Source organism: Eurypyga helias, unplaced genomic scaffold (genome assembly GCF_000690775.1).
Source record: "Eurypyga helias isolate BGI_N326 unplaced genomic scaffold, ASM69077v1 scaffold8398, whole genome shotgun sequence".
NCBI lineage: Eukaryota > Metazoa > Chordata > Aves > Eurypygiformes > Eurypygidae > Eurypyga > Eurypyga helias.
In genome coordinates, this window is record NW_010267680.1 from 239,228 (window position 1) to 264,428 (window position 25,201).

General features: G+C 44.1%; 1 protein-coding gene across 3 annotated transcripts in view; it reads left to right on the forward strand.

Moving 5' to 3' along the window:
• Positions 1 to 25,201, forward strand: part of GRIA1 (glutamate receptor, ionotropic, AMPA 1) — a 120,993-nt gene that overhangs the window by 63,899 nt on the left and 31,893 nt on the right. For all 3 annotated transcript variants that reach the window (XM_010157518.1, XM_010157517.1, XM_010157519.1), the window contains 7 exons: positions 1,926 to 1,979; positions 13,367 to 13,528; positions 14,643 to 14,810; positions 18,403 to 18,507; positions 19,855 to 19,965; positions 20,922 to 21,128; positions 22,278 to 22,648. In XM_010157518.1, coding sequence (XP_010155820.1) covers positions 1,926 to 1,979; positions 13,367 to 13,528; positions 14,643 to 14,810; positions 18,403 to 18,507; positions 19,855 to 19,965; positions 20,922 to 21,128; positions 22,278 to 22,648 — 1,178 coding nt within the window. The remainder of the gene's footprint in view (positions 1 to 1,925; positions 1,980 to 13,366; positions 13,529 to 14,642; positions 14,811 to 18,402; positions 18,508 to 19,854; positions 19,966 to 20,921; positions 21,129 to 22,277; positions 22,649 to 25,201) is intronic.

The window sequence follows — 25,201 nt, forward strand, 5'->3', positions numbered from 1 at the left end:
TTCTTCCTCCCACAAGGTCTGGGACTTGCTGCAAAGGTCAGTCGCAGCTGATGAATGGAAGGGGACAAGCTGGGTCTGGTTTTACTTCTCAGATGTGGCGATGGAAGATACTCAGAACACTGCCCACAGTGAGAGTGTATCTCTTCACAGCCTTAGGTACATGGAGGTTTTTTCTGACTGCTCAGCAGAAGCCATGCTGAGGGATCCTGCGTGGAGAAGCACAGGGCAGCGAAGCTGTTGGAGCTGATACCAGTTGTGTAAGACACTGCTGCTAAACGAAGCCTTCATCAGAGTTAATTGCCAACCCCACGCTAATGCTGGGAACCAGATGACTTTTAATGTGCGTACAAGCGCACTTCATCAGTGACAGGCGAAAGCAGATGAACCCGTTGCACAGAGCAAGTGTCAGCTCATTTATAATCCATTTGCAAATCCCTAAATGGCTGCTCAGGATAACCTGGGAGCGCTGTCCCGTGGGGAGGATCAGTCTGCGCGTGCCCTCGTCTGACGCTTCTCCAGCACCTGCTGCCGCCGGGTATCAGAGAAATCCTGGGCAGACCCACCTCCGGTCGCATCCAGCACGACTGTCATTTTGTCACCATTCTGGCTGTGAGGAGCTTGCTGTCCTGGCTGCTGTCTGCACACGCTGCCTGAGCGCTGGCAGTGCAGGCTGCAATTCGGAATCGATTCATACGACGATGGGAATAAGTCACCATTCCGGCTGTGAGGAGCTGTCCTGGCTGCTGTCTGCACACGCTGCCTGAGCGCTGGCAGTGCAGGCTGCAATTCGGAATCGATTCATACGACGATGGGAATAAGAGGTAGTGCTGTTAGCAAAGAAACCTTATGGAAACAGCACAATTCTCTCAGAAACGGGCAATTCTTGTGTTGTTACAGGTTCTGAGGGCATGTTGCTTTGGGCCTGTTTTTTCACTGCATGTGGGTTGGCTCAAGAGCAGATGGTATCTGGCTGTAGCAACCCGGTAAGAATACAACAGTGCTGCTGGAAATCAATGGAGAGGAACTTCAGTGGAAACATGGAGCCAGTAAAAATAATGTGGTTTTTAGCTGTATCCTTTCTGTATTTTTTTACATCAAGAGAGAAAAAGACAGGGACAGTTAGGGGTCAGTGGCTCTGCCTCCCAGAATCACAGGCAAGCCTGCAACAAGTGCTGCCTTTCTACCCAGAGAAGGGAAACTTTTCCAGCTAACACAGAAATGTTCAGAAGTTACAGATCTGTAACCAACTCTGTTGATAAAAGAGAATAAAAACCTAAGGAAGAAAGCAGGAAGTGGCAAAGAGCATATATTGGGACACCATGAATATGAAGATATAAATAATCTCAATGGACACGCAAGGGGAATCCTCCATGACTTGCGCAGGCAGGTTTGTGCTGGAGATGTGGTTGGAAGCTACCCCAGTGCACTAAAGGAGAAAAATTGCCCTGTAGTCTAAACCTCGCGACATCCCGCTCAGGTATCTGCAGCACGGGCTCTAGCTCGGAGAACGTGCAAAATAGCTCTCTAGTCTTGCTGGATGTTTCATTCACAGGACAAATGGACCCCAGCTCCTCACTTTGTTCCTTTAGTGTCTGAAATATACATCTCATTTAACCTTAAAAAAAAAAAAAGCCACTGTTTGGGATTTTTTCCCCTGAGACAGGTTGGTTTAGGTAGTTTACTCTCCCTGCCTGTGGAATCTGCTTGGGGATCTTGTCCTGTCTAATTTCAGACTTGATGCTCAAATATCATGTGTGAAAATTGTCTTTCCTCTAATAAGATTGCGAACTTTTCTTTTGCTATGTCTTCCTGTCCACAACTGAACTGTCTCATTGAGGAAAACTCAGGGGGGAGAAAGGGCGGGTAAAGGAATCTCCTCTTCTTTAGTTGGTCTCTGCTAAACATCCTTGGTTTTCATCTTTCAGATCATCAAGCTTGAAAAAAATGGGAATGGGTACCACTACATTCTGGCAAATCTGGTGAGTTGCCCTCGTTGATGGTGGGGTGTTTTTGCTATCTCATATTTTGTAAAGCAGTGTGTTTGTAGTTACTGAGCTGGACATCTTTTTTCACATCCACCTGTTGGTTAAGAAAGTACCAAAGTTCTTTGTGGTGTTCTTGTGGTGTTTTCTCCCTTGAGCCAGCACATTAATCTCCAAGGTTGCTGGAGTTTTATTGCCTCCAGCTTTGATCTGCATCTTTTCAAAGCAATTAAATGAACTGTCAATTGATGCCTGTTGCGGTAACGATGTTTTTGTGTGTCTTGGGCACCTGAGGCCCTGGCATTGCCCTCCTAGCTTGTTTCGTCAGGACAAGAAGTGGCTGTTGACTGTTGGTAACAACCTGCATTTTCTAACTAGTTTTAACCCCATTTCAGAATGCATCTCCCCTGGTGAAATCTTTCACAGCCATCCTTGAGAGCCCCACTAAGGGCAGACTTGTTAACGATGATGCACCAATATCCCTCTGGCCTTCCAGTAAAAATCAAACGCGTACCTATTCTGCAACCTGGTGCTAAATCAAATCTGACGGTCATGGCTCTAAGGAATGAGTTGGATGTAAAGATTTCTTTAAGGAAAGGGTTCTCCCTCTAATGCAGGGAGGCACTCCCTGAGGACAGAGCAGTACTAGGCAGCAGTAGGGCCATCCTTCTGGAACAATATGCTGTCATCTCCCAGGGGGCTGGAGAATTTCTCTTCCTAGGGAGGTTTGGGAAGAGGTGAGAGAGGAATAGCCTCAATCCATAGGGCAGCTGGAGGTTTTCTGCAGCAGAGCTCCTACCCTCTCCTCCCATACGTGTCCGTCCATCCAGGGGGATGCACAGAGGAGGATGGGCTGGTGTCAGCAGCCTGGGGCTGAGGCTGCTCCCCCACCAGCACCCGCCGTGTCCGTGTTGGGCGAGCCATATGCGGGGTCTGGAGTTGTTCTTCCCTCCCACTTCTGCATCTGCGAGGTAGCACGTCAGGCCTGGGGTAATTAAACTTTAAACTACCAATTAGTCAAGCAGTTGCCACAGTTCTCCTTCTCTCCATCCAAGATAACTCTGTAATTTACAAGACAAAAATGGCCACATAATTACCCCGCGATGCCCCGATAGTGACCCTGCACTTCTACGCTGGGCACCTACCATGTAATTACAAAGCTAAAAATGTTGTCTTGTGCAGAGGGAGACATGCAAACTGTAGAGCAGCCAATAACTTCAGTGGCTAATTTTTTAAAAAATTACTATTTGCTGTAACCCAGGTCCTGGTCCTCAGACGTCAGTGAAAGTCCCTTCATTAAAGTTAAGCAGGGAAGCTAGCTGGGGTAGCTGGAGCGTTCGTGGTGGTGCAGTTTTATGTATACCCGTGCAGAAAACGAAGTGAGAATGATACCACCTCTTCTCTCTGTAGAGTTTCACAAGGTTAAATACATTAAAGTCATGAGGTGGACTAATACTCAGGTGTTGGAATTTTGAAAGACGTTTCCCTCTGTCTTATGATACCTCGCCCTCCTACTTTCAGCCTGAGAAAGCACACTTTTCCCATCTTTAATTTGTTTCCTTAGCTTTTGCACAAATGCTGAGAGGACAGCGCTGGCTGGAGGAGGCTGCATGCTCAGCCAACAGGGGTTATAAATAATTAACTCAGTAATTAAAGCAAAAGGCTTTTCATTTCCCCTCTGCAGGGAGATTCTGCCTCCCAGCGCACGCAGCTCAGTGGAGGTTGTTTTGGGGGTCCCCCCCCCACAGTCTGACAGGGGGGTCTGACCACCAGGATCCAGTTACTTGTGGTGCTTTTCAAGAAACTTTGATTTGGGGGGAGAAGAAGAAGAGTGAAAGGAATTCAAGTTCTTTCCTTTGGTCCTTCCTGCTCCTTAAAACTTAGCATTGCACAAGAGCTAAACTCCAGAAAGAGGAATATTTAAAAAAAAAGAATAGGGGATAATCAGACAACATGGGAACACTGAAAAAATAGACAAGCGTTCCTCAAGGTTAAGAAGGCCCTTTCAAAGGCAGAACAAGCTTTGTGATTCCACCAGGCACATGGGCAGGTTCAGGCACCAGAGGCCAAATCCGTTTCTGCGATGTGCTGCACCCACACAGGAGTTACGCGCGGATTGGTTCAGCAAGGAGAATAGCAAAAAGGCCGTGAAGATCCCATGTTCCTGAGACGGTATGGTGGTGAGGAAAGATAGGAAGCCTCCCTGTGTGGGGAGGGCCAGGGTTGTTATAAGGGATTGGCAGAATGTGGGAAGACGGTGTCTGGCAGGGTTAGACTGGAGTGTAGATGCTCTGATCCAGGAGATCACAGTAGGATTTACTCTCTTCTAAGGACACCTTGTTGCCGGATTAGAGCCTTCAGAGGGTGTAACATGCTGTAATGTATTCCCACTGACTCATCCACATAGTGGATAGACCTTAAACACCCCACGTTTTCCCCTGTAGACACGTCCCAAGATGACAGGGCGTGCACTGCCCACACACACACACGTACACTCATGTGCACACCCGCACGACTAGAAAACAGTCTGGTTTTGTGGGATTGGCTCATTCTGGAGCACTGGGTCGTAAGAGAATAAATTAAGAACTAAAAACTGCAAGTGCCTGAACATTTCCAAATTAGTTTTTGGGAGATTTTTTATCCCCACTGCTGACTGATGGAGTCCTGATTTTAGGACTCATCCTATATGAAGACAAGGCTCCCAGCCCTGGCTGGGACAGGCTCTGCCTTGCACAAGCCGGGTCCTTAGCTGATTCATAGCCACTGTTACCTGCACTAGCTGGAGCAAGGGGATGGATTTTCAATACCTGCCTTTCGCAACACTGCCTAATCTTCTTGGGCCCTTTCCCATGAGGAAATGACACATTAGAAGAAAATGGTGGGGAATATTTACGGATAACCCCACTGAAATTCTTATTTTTGGCTATATGCTTATTCAGAGCTATACTCAGCCAAAATAACTGCAGCAGCACACTAGTGCCCAGATACAACAGCTCCAAACTAGCGTTACATCAGGAATGCAAAGTGCGTTTGTAAGGCAATACACAGGCTGAATAAGGCCTACAAAAATCATCCATGGGCACGTTTTGAACATGAAGGAATTCCCTGTCTGGTCACAGAGAATTCATGACCAAAGAGGAACTGGCGTGCATTAATCACTGCGTGTTTGCCCAGCGGTTGCTGTCAGGTGAGCTGTAGTAAAGCACCAAGCAGAATTTGACAAGTAGCAGCAAATGAAAAGCTGTTTTTTCCTAGCAGGAACAGCTTTTTTTTTTCAGTGAAATTGCTGTTGCCACGGTGAGACAATAATATTTCTGTGTTCACATACAAAATGAAACCGTTCTGCACCTTAGGCCACGGGCAAACATCCTCCTCCAAATCTGCTGTGCCTGTTAAAGACACAACCTGCCTTGTCTGCTCAGCCCTGGCCGCCCCATGAAGGTCTGTCTGCAACATCACTGCCAGGGGAAGGCCCCTGTGAGCATCCCTGCCTCTCCTTGAGGCAACCTTGGCACTGTCTATGGCTTTTGCAAACTCATGAAAACCTCATTTTCGACCAGTACCTATTAGAGTTACCCCAATTAGATTTTACTGGCTGTTAGGTGGATATTTGTCAGGTGTACGAGCACTGGGGGTTGCAATCATATCTCTCCCTCTCTCTCTCTCTCTGTGTATCTATTTTTCTTTTTGGAACTCAAAAAGGTTTGGCAACTTTAAAAAGTGTTTGTTTTTGTGAGCCTTATTTTTCTAAGCTTTGTTCTTAGCCTTTGAGAGCATCAGTCTAGCATCCACAAAGACAAAAAAATACAGTCAATACTATCAGAGGAGCAAGCTTAGAAACTTCTGGGATTCCTTTCTTTTGATGTTGCAGGCTTTTTCCCCATAACCTTGGTTTCATGTATCTGTTTGTCCTATGCCAGGGATGTAGACTGACTACTGCCAGTAGCGGGAGAACATCAGCTCTCTTGGGCAGAGGAAAACCATTGTCCTAAAATAAGTGACATTCGTGTGACCTGTCTTTAAAAGAAAAGTATGAAAGACAGCTGCCACATACAGTGTTTTAGCCTGGGGTTTTTTTTCCTTTCCTGGTACATTAGTCCAGGTTTTTCTTTTAGCAAATGCTCTCGTTTGAAGTTAGATAAGTGTATGAGATTGCTGATGCTAGGGGTAACAGGGAAAAGTAAAGATAAAACCAGAGTTGATTAGCAGAGGTAAGCATTTTTTCCTGTACCATTTTACATCAGCATGTGTCAGTGCTGAGTTAGGCCATGGACAGAGTTCCACTTTGCAAGCAGTTGTGATAGCTTTGGAGGCTACCAGCACAGCAGCTGTGTCAGCAGAGCGGCTTGAGCGGGAGTCAGGCAAAACCTGATGGTGTGATTCAGTTCAGCTGTGGTTTAAGTGGGCCTCTGATTTTTTTTATCCCTCCAAAAATTGGAAGGGGGAATTTCTGCAACATCAGGGCTGAAATACAGTGACCAGAGACCGGTAGCTGGTGCAGACAGTGAAGAAGGGGTACCCTCCCGAACTGGCTGTCGAAAAGTATGTCTGCATCCCTGGGAGCAAAGTTGTGTCACTGGCTCATCGGTAACTCTGCTTTGGGGGTTTCCAAAAGAATGTGTGTGACGTTGGCTTCTTGTCCTGGTAAGATCTCAAGACGTCTGGTCTTGCAAAAATGGTAGTCTTATGTTGGAAAGATATGTCCTAAGTTATTTTTAGGTTTCTAAAAGTATGCCTGTTAGACCTTTCCTCTTTCTGAGAGGTTGGTGCAAGTAGACCCTTGAGAAAACTTGGTTTTCCAGACCAAGGAAGACAGTATCATATATCAGCGAAATTTCTGAGGTCTGCATTTCACTTCCAAACAGCTCTTCTGTCCTGATTCAATGATTATAAGGCAGAAGAAACCCTTATAACATTATCTCATCTGAATTACAGATAGTAAAAGACAGAGCAGTGCCATGAATTAATTTTTGCTTGAATTAGAGTGTCTCATGTAAAAGAAAATCATCTCGTTTTGATACAAAAATTGCCCACACGGGACAATATGAACTGCAAACTTGGAAGAATTTTTGCAGTAGCTAATGAGGGCTTAAAAGCACGAGTGACTTACTGTGGCTTTAAAAAAAATTCACTGAGCATCACTTGAGTAACTAACAGATTATATTACAGCTGTCGGAAGGGAAAAGGTTTTGCTTAAATCTCAGCAGAAGGCTGTTAAATTAACACGTTTTCTCAGCCATTTGCACTCTCCCAATCCATTACCTCATCTCAAGTGGCAAGGGGTGACATGAAAGTCCATAGTCTTCCTCATGGTAACCTCATCGGTGCCTTTTTCTTAGTCAAAATTTGCCAACTTCAGCTTCTTCCATCAGATTTATACTTCTGTTTGCTAGACCAAATATTCTATTACTGATGTTTTGGTCCTTGTAAACTGTGATCAGGCCAACCCTTAATCATATCTTTGATTGAAGTCCTGGCATCTGTCACTACACTGCATGTTTCCCAAACCTTTAAATCAGTTTCTGCTCTGAAAGCCCTCTAAAGCACAAACATCCACCTAGAGCATCTGTCCCTCCACCTGGACTGAGCTTTCCAACAAGAGGTGTGTGGTCATTCATATCCAGAACGTGCCGCGGCACTAGGGCAGGGCTGATGCAAATAATATCACAAAGAAAATCTGTAGAGCTGTACCAAAAAAAAAAAGTTCACTGGTCATCTCCAGCCCCTTGCCCTTGAAGTCTGGATTCTCACCTGACTTAGTTTGCTTTGCATTGATAGACCAGCTCACAACAGACTCATCAAACCGCAGGACGGGGACCCTGTCTGACAGCGCCCTCTCCTTCCACGTTTCGTTTCTCTTTCTTCACTTCTGTGTTATAGGGAGGACTCTCATGTTTTGATCCCAGAATGAGATTTGACACATTAATAATTCTGCAGAATAGAAGGCGGCCTCTCCTCTCGGAAGGCATGCTGGAACAAGATTTGGGCATATGGGCTCTTTTTTAACGTACCCTACATATTAATAAAAAGTGATGGGATTGAGGAATGATGCTTCACTGGAGAAGTCAAGCTTGAAGATAATTTGGTATATTAGGGATGCTCCATCTGGAATACTTTTGTCTCCCTGCAGAAAGACACCGGCGTGCCTTGGAATGACAGGAGCCACTTTGCATTCACTCAGCTCATCTACAGCCATTCAGAAGCAATTGTTTTGCTTTGCAAAGTTTCTTATAAAGTCTGCTAGGAGAAAGCGGTCTGGCATTGCAAGCCATGCATGGATGGTATCTAAAGACACCTGGGCCAGTTTCCTGATGCTGCTACAGGTTTCTGTGGCACCTGCCCAAGCTCAGGGTGAATTGCTTAAATGACTTTAGCTTAAAAAGGAATATTTCAGTGTGCAACTTACTGGGGGGAAAAAAAAAAAAGGCTCCAGTTTCTTCATCCCAGACAGAGGCGGACTAAAAAATCCTAACACTCATTCCTGGGGTGAGAAGACTGTTAGGTTCAGCCAACAAGTCTTCTCTAGGTAATTCAAGAGAAAGGGGCATTTTCCACCTCCTCATTCACAGATGAGTTTTGCCAATCTCAGGGAGATCTGAAGGGCTAGGAAGATGCAGAGGGAGGAGAGAAAACAACAGTATTTGTCAGAAATGTGACTATCTTCAAGGAGACTCTCTAATGTTCTTTCTTTCAAGAAAAGCCAAGGCTTGGGGCAAAGGCACGGAGATTTTAAGCTGGGCTGCAGGGAGGCTTACGTGACGATGAGCTGCAGCCTGCCCAGAGCTCAGCCCCTGCTGCCTGTTACTGCAGCTTCAAAGGCACGATTATACTGTAGGAACAGCCTGCGGGGAAAGTGCCAGCAATTAATACCAATTTAGTGAAATACAGAGAGAAGTTGAAGGTGTGGGGCAGTGGCCAGCCGCCTGTCCGTTCCTGGGTATGGAGGTGAGGCTGCTGCTATCTGCAGCGTTCCTCTTGGCTGGGATGATGTCCCAGCAGGAGCAAGAGAGGAGGCAGAGGTTTAGGACGATGAAGCAGTGAAATAGGGTGAAAAGAGACATGCAGGGAAGTAAGTGGTGCTGGCAGATTTGAGGAGGGTCATGCACGAAGGAACAAGGCTTTCCCAAAAAAAACAGCCGTCTGCTCTGCCCACTCCATGTCTTGGCTCCTCATGGTGTTCAGGGTATAAATAAGGAGCTAGCTCATTTTGGGGGGACTTTCTTTTCAAGGCAGATCCTTCATGAACCAGTTAATCAAGATGGATTCATGAGGTCCATTTCAAGTCATCAGTCCTCCTGCATTATGCATTTCCTTTGGTGATTGAGCCCACAAGCAATGGGGAGGAATATAAATGTGGCACTTGCTGACACCTCTCCCAGCAACCGAGGCAGTGAACGGGATGGTAAAACAACGGGATGGTAAAACAACCTTTGGCTGAAAACCGTTTTCACTTTAAGAACAGCAAAAAGAACAGATGCAGCAAGGAAAACACAATGAGGAATAAACCGTTCCCGGTACTGTTCTGTTTTCTACCTGAAGGTCTGTAACAGCTGCCCATGTTATTTACTAGCAGCAGGACTTCTGCATGTAGTCATTTTGCGGGGTTCATTAGTGCAGAGGAGAGCCCATGGTACGGGCTGAAGCGTGAGTTCCCTCCTTTGGACCGAGCCTGGCTGCTGCTCGCGCTGTGCTGCAGACAGTGAGTCAGAGCAGGCGTGGAGGAGGGAGGCTGTCTCAGCCCATCAGCGCGGATGGGTCCAGATTTTTGTGGTTTATTGTCAGCCTGCTAATTTGATGGCATTCAGTGAAAGCCAGGCGTTTTCCAGGCATACACAAGGCAGGAGGCCCAATTCTCTGGTTTGCTGAGATGATTTTGCGAAGTGAATTTAAATCGAAGGGACAGCTAGTCCTGCTGCAGGGCAGGGGTGGTCTGGCTGATGTGGTGTCCCTTCCAGCCTGGCTTTGAGGGTTCCCAGAGAGAACTGAGCCTGCAGAAGTTTGTCTCCTCCGGAGTACCCACGTGCTGGGCAGTGACCCTCTCTGGGGCTCCCTGTGTTGCCTTGGGGTCCTGCTGTGCCTGCTTTGCCAGGGGAGCTGGCGTCGCACCTGAACCGGAGCGTGCGTTCCTGCATTCCTCCTCTTCCTCCCTGGCTCACTGGCAGTGTGCATAGGGAGGTGAAGTCCTGCATGTCCAACACATACATCCCAAATGGTTCAGGTCTAAAGACCCTGAAGAAAGTCACATCCTACCAAATTCCAGCCTCTCAGCGAGTTTCCCTGAACAGTCCACTGTGCCCCAGATGTGGCTGCAAAGCCAGCTTTTCCCAGTACTCATTGGCATATGTTTGAAATGGTTTCGAAACCTTTCGACCTCTCCATGGGACCCCAGAGGTCCTCCCATGGAGTACGTCATTCCAGCACTGTTCACTTCTTGCTGTGCTTGTTTGGAAGGCGGAGGGAAGCATTTCTGTACCGGTTCTTTCCCAGACAGGTTGATACTAAACCTATGGCTGCAAAAGCATGTCTGCTGCCACTCAGTAATGGGTTGCAGTCCTTCCTTGGTCAGTGCTTAAGAATTCATTTTCTGTTTTCCAGTTATGGCCAAGGGAAAACTAAATAAAAGATCAGCTTTTTTTGCAACATGTGGCTACAGTTAGTACAAGGTGACAGATGATTGATGATGACTTTGCTTGCAAATATTGTAATTCTCCTGTTCTCCTCTTTCCTACAAGCAGTGACTGATATTCCAGAAAGACAGATAAGCATATTTAATTCCTGATGCCAATTTGTCAATAGAAGCATGTTCAAGAGACACTTTGCGTAACATTTGATATTTTCTTGTTTCTATGTTAGCCAGCAAGAATCCACCTCCTCTAGGAATTATTTTCTAAAATATCTGATCTCTGGTATTCCCCATTCATTGATTGTCATGTCACCCCACCTGCCCTGAGGAGACTTCAGTGGTGCAGTGATTAAAATTCCTTTGTAATTAGGACTGTTCTTACACTGACCTTGTACTGGGGCATGTGGAGGAGGAATAATAGGTGAAAACAGTTATTTTAGTGGTTGATAACAGCCAAAATGCAAAGACATATTCAAGATTAATGATGTCCTCTATGGTCCAAACTGCCTTAAACAACTGGAAAATCTTCAGAGATCTCCACACTTTTTAAACGACCTGAATTGTGTCAAAAATCAATGGGGAAAAATTAGTATAATCTTTGGGAAAAAGTAATTCCTTTTGCCTATTCAGATTACTTTAAACTTTTATGTAAGATGAATCCCAGTGAATATTGTTGAATACTTGCTTCAGTTTCAGAATGGTTTGGTTTGGGGAAAACAGTGAAAGACCGTGCTTTCAACCGCTTCTGTCTCATCACTGGTGTCACATCTTTTTTTGACTTTTCCTATTTAAATCAGCTTGTTGAGGGAGCTAAATACACCAGGCATCTTCGTCATACTCTGTTGTGAACTGGGACTTTTCTTCATGCCTTTATAGGCCTTCCAAGGAGGAGCTGGTGGCACAAACTTCAAGTTGCTGTGTGGTAGTTTCTTTTGACAGATCTTTTTCCCCTGAGTACCTCCCAGGAGCAAAATGTCAGTGTAATTTGGTCCTAGCCATGAATACCCAGTTGGCAACCTGTGAGGTCCCTATTACTGAACCTTAGGAGCTCTGCGTGCCAAAAAACACTTGGCCTGAAATGCATTAAGATGTCAGGGACAATTATCCTGCTGCATTTCCTATTCATTAATCACAGCTCTGGCTTTCTGAAACCCCTACGCTAGCAATTACAAACAAGATTGATGTGGGTTTAACCAGCATTCTGAGGTATACGTACACACAGAACATCTTTTTTTTTTTTTTTAACCTAAATCACTGCACTTTGAAGCAAAAAAATTATTTAGAGCATCTGTACACTTATATCCAATCTTCAGCCTTGTAAGTGGATGCCAAATTGCTTACAAAAAGCTGGAAAAAAGGGTGTGAAAGTCTTTAAAGACATTTTTGAGTCACTTATGACTCCCTTGGTCTGACATTGATGTGAGAGGGCAATTTAGTCTTTTCCTTGCGAGTTGTCTGTTCCCAAAACAGGTTTCCGTCTAGTGGTTTGGTCCTGGCCTTGGAAGGCAATAACCTAACGGGCTCCCTCAGCCTACGCACAGAGAGCACCATTTTGGGAACCTGACCAGTGTCGGCTTTTTTAACTCACACCAACATCATGTGGTTGAGACTAAGTGAAGGAGAGAAACCCAGTGGTAGGTTGAGCTGATGCCTGTGGAGAACATTCAGCAGCAGGGCATGGGGAAGGCAGAAGCTCAAGCTCTGCTGTTGCTCAAGTGACTGCACTCTGGACAGTCCGCGTTCGTTTTCCCCTGTGCACTGCAGTTGCTGATGGTACTAGTGAAATTCATTAACTACATCTCTTGTGCTCCTGTTCCAAAAGAAAAAGCACCAGGCTACAGCCTGTGCCACACACGGGAGCCCACGCAGGAGGGCAGAGTCTCTGTGCAAGCACCTGCTTTGTGCAAGGAGGTGCAGCAAAGATCTGTATAGCAGCAGTGCTGAAGAGATGGGATCAAAGCTGGGGCACCAAACACCTACCTCTCCTCCACATCGCTTGCAGTGCACCTCTAATGACTCTTTTGCCTCTGACTCAACGGGAGTGACTAATTCTACAGTGCCACCCCGATACGTGTGTATTTGTGCACTTGTGTTCATCACACACAGTGGGTAAGGATCAGAGCAGAACAATAAAGAAACGCAAGAAATGTCTTTCGTTAGTAATCTGAAGTAAAAAAAAAAATACACCCTTTTGTCTCCCAAATTGGGAAATCCTATAAAGGAGCTTTTCTAATAGACAGACTCCTCTGACAAGATGACCTACCACTTACTTCTTGGTCTGCTGAAAGTTCATTGTTCAGGATTTGCTTTTCCATACAAATTGTGATTGGAAAAGAAGTAGCCTGTCCACTGGGGACTGAGTGCATAAAAGTTGGAGGTGAATGAATAATTCTGCATAAAAGTTAGAGCTGGGTGAATAATTCTGTCTAATATGTTCTGAGAATTTTATTAGTTTTATCCGAGCATTTTTCAGGATATATTTTTCCATTATTCTGATGGCTTTCTTGCAAATAAGCAAATGTTATTAATATGACTGTCTCCCTGGGTGGAAACTGTAGGATATGTCCAGCTCAGAGCCTGTGAGAAAGGCAAGCGCAGCCCGTGGCTGGGGAAGTGGTGTCTCTCTTGAATTGGACCTTCCTTGCAGAGGGAAGAGATTTTCCTGCAGCTGGCTGCCGTATCCATAGACTGGCAGGATTCCTCTTACCCACCCAGAGGTGTGTTCCTCTGGTGAGCTTCTCCTGTTTCTCTCCTGTACTAGGGATTCATGGATATTGACCTGACCAAATTCAAGGAGAGTGGAGCCAATGTAACCGGCTTCCAGCTGGTGAATTACACGGATGCTGTTCCCGCCAGGATCATGCAGCAGTGGAGGAACAACGATGCCAGGGAGCATCCTCGCGTGGACTGGAAGAGGCCAAAGGCAAGTGGTATTAAAAAAGCTCTTACTTTAGGGTCCATCTGGCTCAGTTCAAGTTATGCTCACCTCATTGTGATCACACAGAGCTCTCTAGTCTCGCTCTGAAAACCTGGCAGTTAATGTAATTATGAACCTTGTCAGCTCCAAGTGCCTCAGCATTGTCTGTATTTTACTAGGCGATAGTTTCTGCCTGCTAAGTAATACACAAGTTAGTTCATTCACTCAGTCTCCCAGTTTTTACCCTCCATAAAGCTAAGGATTATCTGTTCATCATGTTCAATATGTAAAAAAGAAAAAGCCTCATTAACTCCTTAACCTTTGACTTGTTTACTAGATATCCGGTGATGATAATGTCTTTCCAGATGTTCTTTCTGAGCATTTCAAATCAGTGTTTACCACAGTGGGGAAGTATATTTTAATTCCTAACGCAGAAGCTCTTGAGGGGCAGGTGGAAGGGGAAGGTTGTTTTTTTACTCTCTGACATTTGAAAACAAATACACTTATGATAAACACTCAGCAACAGAAACGTCAACTTCGGAAGTATTAGTTTAAGAAAGATGCAAACAAGTAAACCAGTAGATGATCACAGAAAAGGAATTAACTCTAATGGTTACCATTCAGGCCAAGAGTTTTACACTGGTTTCTGCAGAAGGTTCTGCTTGAATAAACTCATCTTTCACAGAATTTTTCTGCATTGAAGTAGATTTTTCTGGTCTCCATCAGTGACCAGAAAGAGTCACTTGTTGCTTGATTTCATGTATCTCACATTTGCACTGTATAATGTATCCCTTAAAAGTTCAAGTCAATGATTCTAATTAAACATAAAGACTTGTGTCACAGGTAAATGGCTTTTAAGGCCGAGTCCTCTTCAGGGAGTACAGTCTGAATCCATATCAGTAGCTTCTCCTTCACTTCCCCATCCTCTGGGAGAGAAGGCACTACGTTTCACGAGTCAACAGAACAGTAGTGATTACAGGGTGCCAGGGGCTGTTGAACTTCATAGATGGAAGGATGAAAAAAGATCAAATCACCTGAAAAGTTGCCATGAGGCAAACCAGTGTCGCATGCCTGAGGTCAGCTCACTCTAATGGGCAATGTGCAACTCTTCTCTTTCTAGTACACGTCAGCCCTAACGTATGATGGGGTTCGGGTGATGGCCGAGGCGTTTCAGAACCTGCGGAGGCAGCGGATCGACATCTCCCGTCGCGGCAACGCTGGGGACTGCCTTGCCAATCCGGCCGTGCCGTGGGGACAAGGCATTGACATCCAGAGAGCGCTGCAGCAGGTCTGAAACCCAAACGATGTCTGCGTTGCAAGGAGGACTGAACGTAGGCTGTGGGTGGGGGAAGCGGGGGGATTAGCAGCAGAAATGCTCACACAAATCACTTGGGATGAGGAACTGATCCTTCTAGATTAGAGCCAGCTCTCCTGAGGAGTTCAGGGTCCATCCAGCAAACCACTTGTCCTGGTCCCATCCGACATATCCTTGCCTTCTCTAATTTCTGTTGAAGTTCTGGGATGAAAAAGCCAAAATATTATTAAAAAAAATCATGGGTCCCTATTTTTATCTTCCCCTTCCCAACAGGGAGACCTGTTTAGACCATATTTTTTGCAGACTCCCTGTGAACTCGGCTTCAGTCCCAGACTGCTAATGAAGCTTGAAGCCACGTGAATTTTGCCTTATGTGTTGGCTGCCGTCAAAATGTTCTCAAAACCCAGATTATAGCTTGTTTCATACTGTGAGGATTCATAAAAGTCTTAATAACAGCCATTTAGATAATTTATTCCTTAAATCTGATAATCTTGCTTTCGCATCCTGCATAAAAGTTTAGATTTTTGAATAAACAATAATACTACATGAAACTTACAGCAAGAGAGAAAAACAATACACTCTTATCAAAGATTTAGAAAGGTAGAATATTTTAAAATTTCATTAAATTTCAAGACTGACATTAATTTCTAACATTTCTACAAAAATAGATGGATTCCTTGCTAGTTCAGTGTTATCCAAACATAGCTTATCCCACCTTCTTTCCTTAAGTGTGAAGAAGACTAGAAGAATTAAATTAATTTGGTTGATTTACATCATATGTAAATTTCCCCTGATATTTTGTTTTGATTTGGTTTTGGCTTACTGGTAAACAACAATTCCTTTAAAACCAAATCTTGCATCTGATTTGATTTTATTGCTTAGATTCAATTTTTTCCCATGCCTGTCATTGACTTGGTTTGACCCTAGTCAAATTGCTGTCACAGCTTCTCCAAACCCTTATAATAAAATCAACCTCTTTGATGCATTAGGGAGATCGGTTACCTAATAAACATGAAATACTTGGAAGTCTTCTGGGGAGCAATGGGTTCTCAAGCATTTTCCTTTATTGAATTTATGACAGTAGGATGTCAGAATTAGATGGCTAGAAAATACAATTCTCTGTGTGTGTTGGAAAATCTCCTCTGAAGTTTCCTCATCTCTTCATAAAGACAATTTCAAAACTCTTAATTTTTTAAATGTAGTGATTTTGGGAAAAGAACATGAGCAACGATTTGCAAAAGTTGTTTCCTTACCATTGAAAAATTATAATTTTTAGAAGTTTTGACCAGTTAAGTTCTAATGGTCAGAATAAAAGGCCCTGAACGTGCAAGGAAAGAAGCCTCCTAGGGAAATGTTAACTAGGAATTTAATTATCATCCAGCATTTAGTGTTGTAGCAAGAAAGAGTCAGATGGAAACAGAAGAACTTATTAGATTGAAGGTTTGAGTTATCCTTTCTGTAAAGGCTCAAAATTAGGGCAATTCCTGCAGCTATTCACAGTGTGCTTTCTCTTCACCTCCTATTTGATAATGCCTAAAATATTGTAAGCTGTTTAAAAGCACGACATTTCTCTACTTATTTCTACTCAAATGTCTGGAATAAGCTCCTGAATTACCTTATATCTGTTTAGTGTAGTAAGGAGTCATGGATGGCAGGAGCAAAGATGGAAAGTAATTTGAAACATTCTGCATTTTTCCAAAACCAAAAACCTAACATATTTCAGCAAAACGTGTGCTTTTACTAAAGGGAATGACTTTTTTTTTATTCCAGGAAAATGCTCACAAAATGCTGCTTTAAAACAATACACTGAGATTTCTGTTGTACTTTGAAAAAGTTATGATTTTTGACAGAATTTTTTGTTAATGTTATTTGGTTATCACATATAATAAGCAGGTAGCTGGTCCCTAACTGCTGACTAACCCTGTACACCAGAAGGCCACAAGAGCATCCTTCTGCTCCAACTGTCCCAGCAAAGAGCCACATGCCCATGTCTTACACACAAATGTGCTTAAATGTTCTATTTCTCCAGCTGATTTTACTGGTTCTTAGTACTGTTGAAATCAGACCTCGCTGTATTTTGTAGTGATTCAGGGTGTCTCAGAGGACAGTAAATGATGGAAAAGATGTGCTGCATCCTCCAGCACAGATGGGAGAGATCCCTTTTGCTCTTTCAGTGCCACGTGGATATCACGGGGTTAAGATTTCATTCATTCAGATAGAAGAAATTGATGCTGTGCACTTGCCTTTCAGTGCATATGCAGCTACAAAGCACATGCACCCATGACCTGAGCTTCAGGGTCAGTCAGAACCTGAAGAGAAAAACAAAAGGGCCATGAAAACAATCAGGCTTGGGAGTGCTTAATTCAGTGGTGCTTTTCCAGCGCATCTACCTTTTATGGGCATGTTGTGTCTTATGAGGAGGGAAAAGTGTGTTTCTGCAAATGTCAGGAGACATTGAAGGAGTTTCAGAAAATACTGGCAGATGTTTGTTTTCATGACAAACCTTTTTGAAAATAGCTTGAAAACAAACATGGTTTAAGCAGATTAGTGACAGATTTCCTCCGTATAATGACATATCCTGGTTTCTTCACCATGAGTCTTTATTCTGAGGATCTCAAAGTACTTAAAAGGATGCTAAATACCTGTTCACGTTTTGCCTGTGGGAAGACTTCAGTTGCAGGGACAACAGATTTGTGCAAAGCAAGTGGAAAGGCTGAGAACAGACCTTTAATTCCCAGTCCAGTGTCAAGATCACTTCTCCAGGTTGCTGCTCTAGAGACCCAAATTTGTACTCCTTTTCCCATGTTCCTTGTCCCCCCTGCCTGGTTCCCACACACTGTATGTGATTCCAGTCGGAAGCCTTTCTCCATGCCAGGAGAAGGGCCGTGCTGAGAGGAGAAGTTCAGGACATGTGATGTGAGCAAGACTCTTCAGCTTGGCAGTGTTATCAGCAGAGATTTATGATTCAAAGTTTCTTACAAAAATTTCATTTACAATACTAAATTGTCAGGTTTTATTAGGTTGGTGCAGAGGTAATTTAATTTGCTTGTTAACTGATAGACTCCTCTCTATCAAAAGACGACAGCTGGGAGCTGTGGCCACGGTTTCATATTTCCTCCAAATACAGTTCCTGATTTGAACGGACAAATTCTTTACCAAATCCTGACTCCAGGTCAGATTTAGAAAACACAAAAAAATCACAAAACCCAAGGATTTCAGAGCTGATTTAAGTCACTGTCACATCCCAAGAGGCGATGGACTCACACATGTGATCTAGCTCTTATGCATCGCTGAGCTCAGTAATAGACCACTATGTTTTAAGGGAAAGGGATTTTAAAGGAAAGGGTAAGTCAAAAGGATGGCTGTGCACATGGCCAGGCATGCCGGAGAGAGTGAACCTAAGTGAAAGCCTGGCATCAGGTACATGTCCTGTCTCCACCACACGGATCTGAGAGACATAACTGCACTCTTCATCCTTCTTCCCCTCCTCTCTTACTGCTGCCAAATCACCACCACGAGAGATGCTGACCAATCTGCCCTCCTCATTGTTATTTATGTCTCTAAGGTCCGCTTTGAAGGATTGTCTGGCAACGTTCAGTTCAACGAGAAGGGACGGAGGACCAACTACACCCTCCATGTGATTGAGATGAAACATGATGGGATCAGAAAGGTAAAGCACAGCGACCTGAGATCCTGTGTCAGGCACCAGCCCAGTGTTTGGGTTACAATGTGGTTAGGTATCAACAGATGTTTAAGGATAAAGGCAAATTTCTCATTGAGAAATAAAAGCAGTGTCATTTTGAAGACACACAAAGTGATCTTCCTCCTCTACAAGGCATTCATAAGAGGACAAATGCAGTATTATATCCAGTTTGAGGCTCTGAATTTCAAGAAGTTGGCAATCTGGAGAGAGTTAGGAGGAGAAGACACAGAATAGATAAAACTCTTGATTCTGCTGTGTGCTTACTGACAGAAATGATATTTGTTTGGAAGACATGTACATCCCTGCCACGATGCCTATTGTATCTTAAATCCACCAAGTTAGATGCGCAAAATAAACATACATGTCTCCATTTATGTTGCCCTAGGGCAGAGCTTTGGGAGCTCTTTCCTCACTCTCTTCTCTTCTTGTCTGTGCAATGAAGAGATGAGAAGCCAGCATAGAATTTTTTTTTTCTCCTGAGCTGTTATGATCTCTAATCTGCCATCAGCAGTTCCTGGTTGTGCCCTGTGTTAATACCCTTTTCCACTTACTGTGATAAGAAAGTCCTTTCACATGAGCAAAGCTCAGGCAACTGCAGACTTACATGAGGTGATGGAAAACCTCTTATACAATCAAGCCCTCAAAGTGGATAACCTCAACAACGATCTTCCTAGTGACATTTGGGGGCACACTGCTTTACCTGCAAGCAGTGATGGACCAGTCCAAATCCCTGATTATTAATAAGCACAACTTAACTTAGAGAGTCCTTCCCACTACAACTGTTTGGTTTGTTCATAACCCCAAACTTTAGGACATTGGGCAGGGATGGGGTTTTTTCCTCACTTGACTTTTTGTCCTGTTGTCCCAAGATGTCCTGAGAGTCAGTTCTGTGTTCACGCAGGCTTTCAGCTGCAGAACAGCATTTTATCACCCTGTAGCATCCAGACATGCAGCAGGCATGCTCACCATTTGGAAAATGCTCAGAAGTCACACAGGGGTAGTGTGAACTCTTGGCATGGGGATAAGGCAGGGAATGGCAATAATCCCCCAGTACCATGTGTTAAATGTCTTTACGTGCAAACCAGCACTCTCCTACTGTAGTGTATCCTGCATGTTATCTTCAGTCTGGAGGCACAGTGGGATGAGGAAGTTACTGGTCCCTTTGGAAAAAGACATCAAGAATCAGGAGAGGAGGTCTCTGGTTGTGTATGAACATACAGGGAGAGCTGATCCTGCTTGAATGACCTTGATACCATATCTTGGTTAATATTACAAAGTGGTATCAATGAAATATCCTGGTTTTGTCTTTGGCAGATTGGTTATTGGAATGAAGATGAGAAGTTGGTTCCGACAGCCGTAGATACTCAAAGCGGCAATGAGTCTACAAGCCTCCAGAACAGGACGTACATAGTCACAACTATCCTAGTAAGTGCTGTGATTCCTGCCCCAGCTCTCCCTCTCCCCTGTCTCCTTGATGTGCAGACTCTCTCTTCCCCCTGTTGTTCCTTCCTTTGTACTATATCATTTTTATAACAGCGATAACAATAATAATAATAATAATAACAGCACTTACTGTTTCCTGCCAGGTCCATAAAGGTATCTGAAAATTGCTGTGGCTAATTAAATAGGCATTAAAGAGCTCTCATGCCTAAGTGTAGGAAATACAAAAGATTATGACAAGATAGTAGAGGCATCAGCATAGGTAAATTAGAAACATTATACCTGTGCTTTGTATTTAGCCCACAGAATGGGGGCTGTAATTTTGGGAAAGATAAGCTGTATTGTGCAGAGCGGCTGAATCATAGCTTTAAAAACAAATCTCCACTATAATCATGAAGGAACAATAGGTACCCCATAATGTAGGGTATCATGTATTGTGTCATTGTATACGCTTACCCTGCAGACACATGAAATTTTACTAACTTGTTTGTTGAGTGCTTACTGTGAGTCTGCAGAGAAGACACAATACCTAAACTGAGTTAAACATCTTTAAGGCTCTCTCCTGTCCAGCAGATTAGATTCTGCCTGTGCCCACACAGGCAGATATGCCTTGAAAAATTCACAGCTCAGATGCACTAAATATCCCTTGCAGAACTGCACTGAAAGGTTTGTTGCCCAAATTCCACCAGCTACTCCGTTCCCCTGAGGTCCATCGCTGCAGAATCTGCACACAGATTCGGCACGAATAAATAGAAGATGCCGCAATAAAAATCACACTTTGCACTTTCTGAAGGAAGCCCAGTGTGTGTTGACTGTGCCCTTGGGTGCAGGAGCACAAAGCCAGAGCTTCACAAGGGGACCAGAAGCTGCTCGCTGGGCTCTAGTCTGAGCCCGTCTCTGGAATGTGGCACGTGGCTCAGTATTGATCTTCTCTGTGCCAGGAAGACCCATATGTGATGCTCAAGAAGAACGCCAACCAGTTTGAAGGCAATGAGAGGTATGAAGGCTACTGTGTGGAGCTTGCTGCTGAGATCGCAAAGCACGTTGGCTACCACTACCGACTGGAGATTGTCAGAGATGGGAAGTACGGAGCCCGGGACCCCGACACCAAAACGTGGAATGGCATGGTGGGAGAACTCGTTTATGGGGTGAGTTTCCAACCTCCCCTGTTGTCCTTAGCTCTTGGTGCTTGAGAACACATTCAGGCCCTAGGGTGAAAAGAAGTCCTGCCTTTTGTCAGCCTGAGCTGCCTTGAGAACTGCAGCTCTGATAATGCAGATAATCAGACCCAAGTGAAACATTTTAATTTAGGGAGGGACAGCACATTTTGTGCCTATGGAAATGTCAAAATGTTTCCTTTCAACAGTTCCACGATTCTTTTTCGTTCCATTTTTGGAAGAATAAGTATTGAAAGGTCAAACTTTCTCATGGGTAGAATCTCCAAATTTTACTCTATTTTATATTTGCATGATAATGTCAGGATGAAAGAAGGATAAGCTTTCAAACACTCAACACATGACTGGTGAACACTGCGTCTAGACTACTTTCTGTCTAGCCACTCATTTCCATCATCTCAGATAAACACCTGCACCCTACACTTCGAAATCTGGTTCAGTCCGGTAGTTCACAATCTGCGGTGTAAGGTCACCCTTCAGAAGCATCTAATTTTCCCTTGTAAGGACAAGGGGAAATTAATGTAGGGATCATCAGTGCCCATGTCTCTGTGTCACCATGTTGGAGCGGGGGATGATCTGTCTCCTGCTGGGAGCTCCACAGTATATGCTGACAGCCATTTCAATGCATTTCCCTTTCCATTTTCAAGATGGATTGTAAAATAAGTGGAGAGTGCACATCAGTGTTACTGGAACATTTTTCCTCTTCTCCTGCGTCAGTTATGCAATCAAAAAGCAGTTCCTGATGGAAGTAAACATTCTGGCATCCTTTTTCAGGCAATTGGCCTTTCCTTGCCTCTTTTGATGTCTGGATGATAAAGCTCTTTTAGTGAAAATCATCTGCATCAGACTGTGACATCAGTGGATAAATCAGACAAGAAAAGCTAGGTGGCTGCAAAAAGGAACCGCTGTGATTTTAAAACAGAACTGTAATCAGGAGTGATAAAATGGAAATAATCCACCAATATTAGGGGCTGCTCCTTTTTAACATTTATCTTGCAATTGGTTTTGTCTGATTTCTTCTGAGGCAGCGGGGGTAAACAGAGATCAAAGGAACATAAGCTGGAGTCAGTAGATGTATTTTATCCCAAGAATGTAAATCTCTTTTCTGTCTCTCCTTTTCAGAGGGCAGATGTGGCTGTGGCACCATTAACCATCACTCTGGTTCGAGAAGAAGTTATAGACTTTTCCAAACCTTTCATGAGCCTAGGTATCTCCATCATGATAAAAAAACCTCAGAAGTCCAAGCCAGGAGTTTTTTCCTTTCTGGATCCTTTGGCTTACGAGATATGGATGTGCATTGTTTTTGCCTACATTGGAGTGAGTGTCGTCCTCTTCCTGGTGAGTCGCTTCAGCCCTTACGAGTGGCACACTGAGGAATTTGAGGAAGGACGAGACCAGCCGGCCAATGACCAGACAAATGAGTTCGGCATATTCAACAGCCTCTGGTTCTCCCTGGGAGCTTTCATGCAGCAAGGATGTGATATTTCTCCAAGGTGGGTTGCCTTCCCCAATGAGCCTTCTTCCCGTTCATATAGTTTAATATTTCTGCATGCTTTGGACCTGAACAGGTTTTCCTTTGACCTTTCTTCCTGAACTATAGTGCAGTTTTGTGAATCAGTTACAGATTCAGAAAGGACCCAAGAGTTAACAAGTCTCACAGTCATGAACTTGGGACCTCAAACTTGAGACTATAAAAACACCATTCTAAATTTGTGCAGGGAGTTCTTTTAGGGAAGTTTACATAAATGAAAACAAGATTTTCTAAAGTGACACATTTGCAGTCAATTTTTGTGAGTCATTTATTTTGCTGCTGCTAGAAACAAGATCATTCTAGCATTATAGGGAAGCTTCCAGTAAAGTAGGGAGAAATAATACCGTAGGTGCCCAGTGAAAGGGTATATGGTCTGCGCCAAAGATTATGGAGCACTCCAAGTGGCTTTAAGTATTATCGGCCTTTAGAAAGGCCAGAGAAGTGCTAAGTTTTCCTTCTGGTTCCCATTTCAGTCAATAGCTCTGCTGCCTGAAAGCTCAGTAGGACCCAAAGTCTAAAGGGCTCTAAAAGGGACATTTTGGTGGATGACTCTTGTGATTACTTTTAGATTATTTTTCTTGGAAAAGCTGTCACAATATAAAGTGGCTGGAAAACTGCATGAAATGCAAAAGATTTAAATCTGTGATAGAGACACAAGCAGAGACTTATTTGTAAATAATGTCAGGAAATACCTCCTTCGTTTTTGAGAGCTGTATTCACACAAGTCTTATTTCAAAGGTTTTGCCTGCTGCAGGGGCCCATGACACACGTATCTTCTCAATGCCTTGTTTGTACAAAGGCATTCAAAAGGAAAAGGAAAAGAATTAAAAGCATAGGAATGAAGTAGCTGCAAGAGGGCTCTAATTGATTTTCTTATTTATTTGCACATATTATATGTCGGTTAAGTAATGTCTGTAATAACTGGAGGGTCTTTCCTGTGGCATGTGTATGTTTATATGAGGCAGGATCAGAGCTGAGCCAGGGATAAGATTTTTGACACCTCCTGTGGTTGTGTCCAGGGTAGATGTAAGGATTGTGAAGCTGGAAAAGGGATGTTACTTGGGATGTAGTTCATATGGACCCACCGCTCTCAGGAGGTCTGCTCTGGATGTTGGTTGGAGGGAGACCCTGCGGACACATCAGGCACTGAGGCTGGCAGATGCTGCAGGACACGGCTGTCGTTTACCCTGCCCACAGCTCAGAGAGGCACACTTGTCCCAGTTTAGGATAAGAACATTTTTTGCCAGGTTCGGCTCAAACCAGAGGTACTGCCAGTCACAAGAATGAATTTACAGGCAGCATGTGCATTTTTTACATTTACATGCCATGGTGACATCTGAAGTGATGCTCTGATAAAAGCAGACAGACAACAGAGAGCTGTGGTTTTCTTTTTTCCTCATCCTTCCTTTCTTGGGCTTTGTCTCCCTTCTCCTCAAGGGAAATTTCGGCAGAGACACGTGTCTTGTGGGTGAACACAGCAGGCAGCAGTTAATTTCCCACATGCTGGGATGGCCTCAAAGCTTGGGGGACAAGGGAGAGGCACAACCCAACCGGCCAGCGGAGACGACTGCGCGGGGCGGAATGGGGGGAGAGGCCAGGCACCAGCTCGTTAGCTATTGGATGCCAATTTGTCTAAATATTAATGAGCTTGGGATAGCGGGGAAATAGGAGCCTGTAGGGCACTTGGATAGAAACAGCTGTTCTGAATAGGGTTTATTATCTGCTCATTGATTAGTAGCAGTCCAGGCGGAGCATTCCGAAAGTCTGCCCAGCAGAGGGAATTTCACCTTTATCGCTGTCTCGTAACACAGGCCCGTGTGTTAGGAGCAGGTTATTGTGATTTTCATTCTCATTATTGTTCTTGTCATCATTGTTCTGATTTCGGAAAGAGAATGTCTTCCTCTGGGGACATTTCAACAGCCAGTTTCGGTTCTGAGGAGGAGTGTGGAGAAGTGAAAAGCTGAGACTTTGTGGAATAGAAAATTTGGAAATATCTTTAACAAAAACTGTCAGGGATAGAGTAGTGGTTTTGATTCAAATAACACGATTTGCTCTAGCTAAACAACAAGCTTTGAATCACCATTTCAAAGTGTTGTTTTATTTTGCTTTGAAATGGAAAATGAGAATACTTCTATCATTGTTATTTTAATGTTGTTAATTTGATCATCCTGATAATGAAACTCACACGTTCACTGAAACCAGTATTTTCCCATGGAGCACAAGAGTGCTTTCTGACTACAAATATTTGCAGGAAGAGAAAATTTGAAAAACAAAATACGGGAAATATTATAACTCCCTGTACTCCAAGTACAGGTCCTTGAGACGGTTGCAAGTGGAGGGGGACATTTCTGTGAAATGTGAAAGCTAGGAGGAAGCAGAAGAGTGAGAATTTCCGTAGGATGTTGTTGTACAGAAAGGCTCTGAGCGCGCTCCGTATCTCACACGTATTTCTCACACGAACCTGGTGCAGGATTTCTGTGACACACCACTTAGAAATGAACGCTTGGTAGAACAA